This window comes from Nanorana parkeri, unplaced genomic scaffold (genome assembly GCF_000935625.1).
Source record: "Nanorana parkeri isolate BGI_ZX_2015 unplaced genomic scaffold, ASM93562v1 scaffold578, whole genome shotgun sequence".
Taxonomy (NCBI): domain Eukaryota; kingdom Metazoa; phylum Chordata; class Amphibia; order Anura; family Dicroglossidae; genus Nanorana; species Nanorana parkeri.
This window is the reverse complement of record NW_017306846.1, coordinates 467,088-470,706: the sequence shown is the minus strand read 5'-3', so window position 1 is coordinate 470,706 and position 3,619 is coordinate 467,088. Positions and strand designations below refer to the sequence as shown.

The 3,619-nt window shown below is 43.1% G+C and overlaps 1 protein-coding gene across 2 annotated transcripts in view; it reads left to right on the top strand.

Annotated features, from left to right (window-relative positions):
* PDHB (pyruvate dehydrogenase (lipoamide) beta) overlaps positions 1–2,974 on the top strand; it is a 13,137-nt gene extending 10,163 nt beyond the window's left edge. For both annotated transcript variants that reach the window (XM_018562468.1, XM_018562467.1), the window contains exon 10: positions 2,789–2,974. In XM_018562468.1, the coding sequence (XP_018417970.1) occupies positions 2,789–2,937 (149 nt within the window). In that variant the 3' untranslated portion in view covers positions 2,938–2,974. The remainder of the gene's footprint in view (positions 1–2,788) is intronic.
* The last annotated feature ends 645 nt before the right edge of the window (positions 2,975–3,619 follow it).

The following is a 3,619-nucleotide window of genomic DNA, read 5'->3' as shown; positions in this document are numbered from 1 at the left end:
CCCCCCAAAACCACCACCACCACAGACCTGCCTGCAACCTTCATCTTCTTCTGTGGCCTATTCCTGGCTCTGATAGTTCTTCAGTAGTCCTCTTCACTAAGCTGACAGGCCACAACATCTTGGCTTACAGGTAGGCAGATTCTTCATTAGATTATGTGCAGTCCACTGATCTGCTAACTTGGTAAGGAGGGCAGAAGAGCTGTCAGTTGTAACCAGTGAAGAAGATCATTGGCTGATCTGAAGTCAGTAGTAGGGGGTATATATTGGGTAGGGAGGGAAGGCAGGTAAAGTTTATTTTATTGGGTACAATGGTTGTTTAGCTGAAGGGCAAAGGTACATTTTTAAATGCGTCATGTTAATGTGTTACTGGAGTTTAACATAACTTCATATAGACTTGGTTTTTATATACATCTAGTAAAAACCTTTGTCTAGTAGGAACAAAATTCCCCTTTTTCATTTATTGGTCAAACAGTTTTAATCAATGTATTGAGTACTATCCTTTCTGAGTTGTAAGTTCCGGGTTTGTAAACTTCCCATCTCCCCTATTACAGAAATGAAACCAAACTGGTTTTCACAATAACTTGTCATTCAAAGTATCTGCACATGTCACATATATGTTTTGGTATCTTCAGGGTGGCGTCCCTTACCTGCATTCAGAAGTGTGTGTGTGTTATATTATTTACACACAGGCCTCTCTCCCAGTTTTATAACAGTATCATGTTGGTGACGTTCGTGCCAAACCACCCAGATGACTATGGGGCTGAATTATCTTAATTTCCTGTCATCTCTACAACTGTCAATGTTTTCTAAATGCCACTGAATCTTTTAAATACGGATCAAGTACCTGCAGCTCTGGTGCTTAGAAACATAAGAGGTTGTTGCTCTTCCCAGAAGCACTGTGAAAAAGCTTGCTGAATCTAGGTGCAATGGGTTATATGTAACCCTGTTACCCTTACAGTGTATGTCGAATCAAACCTATATTTATTTATTTATATCTAGTTTTGTGGGGAAGGGTTAGAATTCCTGTCAAGTTTGTGTTGCTGTCCACGACTCTATTAGAGCTGTTCAGGGTCCCAGAGGCATTTGTTTGTGTCGGGTGTGTTTTGCTTTCTTATACAGGTATTACAAAACCCGTTTTGAGGCCTTATTCACAGCACAGCATTGTGCTAAACACAGCGAACCTAACTAGTATGTTGTACTGTGTGCTGATTCATTTGAATGGCTCCATAACGCACCTTCCGGTGGCTGTGTGTTACCGCAATGTGTGATATTGCGTTACTGCACCCTGCATTGCAATGTATGGCCACCAGAAGATGTGTTGGGGTGGCATTCAAATGAATGGCAATGTAAAGCACGCTGGTGCGCAGACTCTGTGACTTTAAGGGCTTGTTCACGCCAAGCGTGGAGCAGATCCAGAGCAGGTGCAGACCGGATCAAAACTGCGTCCAATGTATTCCAATGGTATTTTTTGCTCCAGTTCACATCGCAGCGTGCAGTTGCAGAGCAGATCCAGAGCAGGTGAAAAAACTCCAGCGGGCCCTATTTTACCTGCTCTGGAACGCATCAAAAACGCATGCAAATGCTTTGAACACACTGAAAGCCCATTTTAAACTTTAAAAAAAAATATATATATATTTATTTTTTACCAAAAAGAGCCCGGAACGCGTCAAAACACATCAAAAGCGCGTCTAAAAGACTAGCGTGCGTGTGCGGAAACCTGACAGGATCTGCTCTGCATTTGGTGTGAACAAGCCTAAGTGCAATCCTATGGTGTAAACGAGCTGAATCAGGTCAGGTGGTCAGCTGCAGGTCCGATGTACCTGTCAATGAATTCTGAATTATGTCATAATTGTCTTAAGGCCCTTACCCTTCCTCTCTTACTGACAATGGTTTTACTAGACAGGAAGTGAGGGGAAATCTGCAGAAGGTACATAGGCTTCTGGTGAACATTGTCAGACAGGAAGTGAGGGGAAATCTGCAGAAGGTACATAGGCTTCTGGTGAACATTGTCAGTCGGACAGGAAGTGAGGGGAAATCTGTAACTGAGCCCCAGATAGCAGTGAAAAGCTGACGGGTTCATTGATTTTCTATTCTGCTCGGTAACACCTTTCCCACACTATCTGCAACCTTTTGAACACACTGAAAGCCCATTTTAAACTTTAAAAAAAAATATATATATATTTATTTTTTACCAAAAAGAGCCCGGAACGCGTCAAAACACATCAAAAGCGCGTCTAAAAGACTAGCGTGCGTGTGCGGAAACCTGACAGGATCTGCTCTGCATTTGGTGTGAACAAGCCTAAGTGCAATCCTATGGTGTAAACGAGCTGAATCAGGTCAGGTGGTCAGCTGCAGGTCCGATGTACCTGTCAATGAATTCTGAATTATGTCATAATTGTCTTAAGGCCCTTACCCTTCCTCTCTTACTGACAATGGTTTTACTAGACAGGAAGTGAGGGGAAATCTGCAGAAGGTACATAGGCTTCTGGTGAACATTATCAGACAGGAAGTGAGGGGAAATCTGCAGAAGGTACATAGGCTTCTGGTGAACATTGTCAGACAGGAAGTGAGGGGAAATCTGCAGAAGGTACATAGGCTTCTGGTGAACATTGTCAGTCGGACAGGAAGTGAGGGGAAATCTGTAACTGAGCCCCAGATAGCAGTGAAAAGCTGACGGGTTCATTGATTTTCTATTCTGCTCGGTAACACCTTTCCCACACTATCTGCAACCAGGAACATAAAAGGGTGCCAACCAAGTCCAAATATATATATTTTTTTTTTTTTCCAGGCCCGGCATTCAACTATCTGGATGCTCCGGTGTTCCGTGTAACTGGAGCTGATGTTCCCATGCCTTATGCCAAGAGCTTGGAAGAGAACTGCATACCCCAAGTAAAGGATATCATATTTGCAGTGAAAAAGACTCTAAATCTTATCTAAGTATATTCAAATATCTGTCTCTTAAAGGTCATTTACATGTCATAAAACTGTGTCCTGACATCTGCGCTCCATTTTACTTGTCTGGACAACTTTTATAGGAACAAAGCATTTCATTCTAAGCTTGGGACAATGACTAACCGGTTCATTCCTAAAGGGTGACCCTGTACTGGAGGCTTTGTGCAGTGGAAGCTTAGCCTAACACTCCAGCCAGTCTGTCCTCCTCATAGTGAGAGCCGTTTTAAAAGATGGACAATATTTATTAGGGTAACTGAAGCACTGAGCGTGTAAACGGCTCGCTCTCATTGGCTGTTCTGACGATTAAGGAATGTACGCAATGTTCCTTTTGTATCACAATAAAATCCAGTCTTTGTTTCTTCGAGTTTTTCCTTCTTTTAGAGTAAAGATTTCTACGCATCAATGTGGCTGAGTACAACGTATTCCTTGCTGTACTTGATAGCGCAGCGTGTGTCTCGGTGCCAGCACGTGAGATGCGTCTGAATTTAACGAAAAGTTCAGGGATGTCACCAACACGCCATTAAACGTGAAACAAATCTATTTAATGACACAAACTTGACATCCAAATGCAAGGCTTTCGGGGCCTCACAGGGTCCCCCTCCTCAGGCTCGGAATGTCATTGTCAATGTAATACTGAGCCTGAGGAAGGGGACCCTGTGAGGCCCCG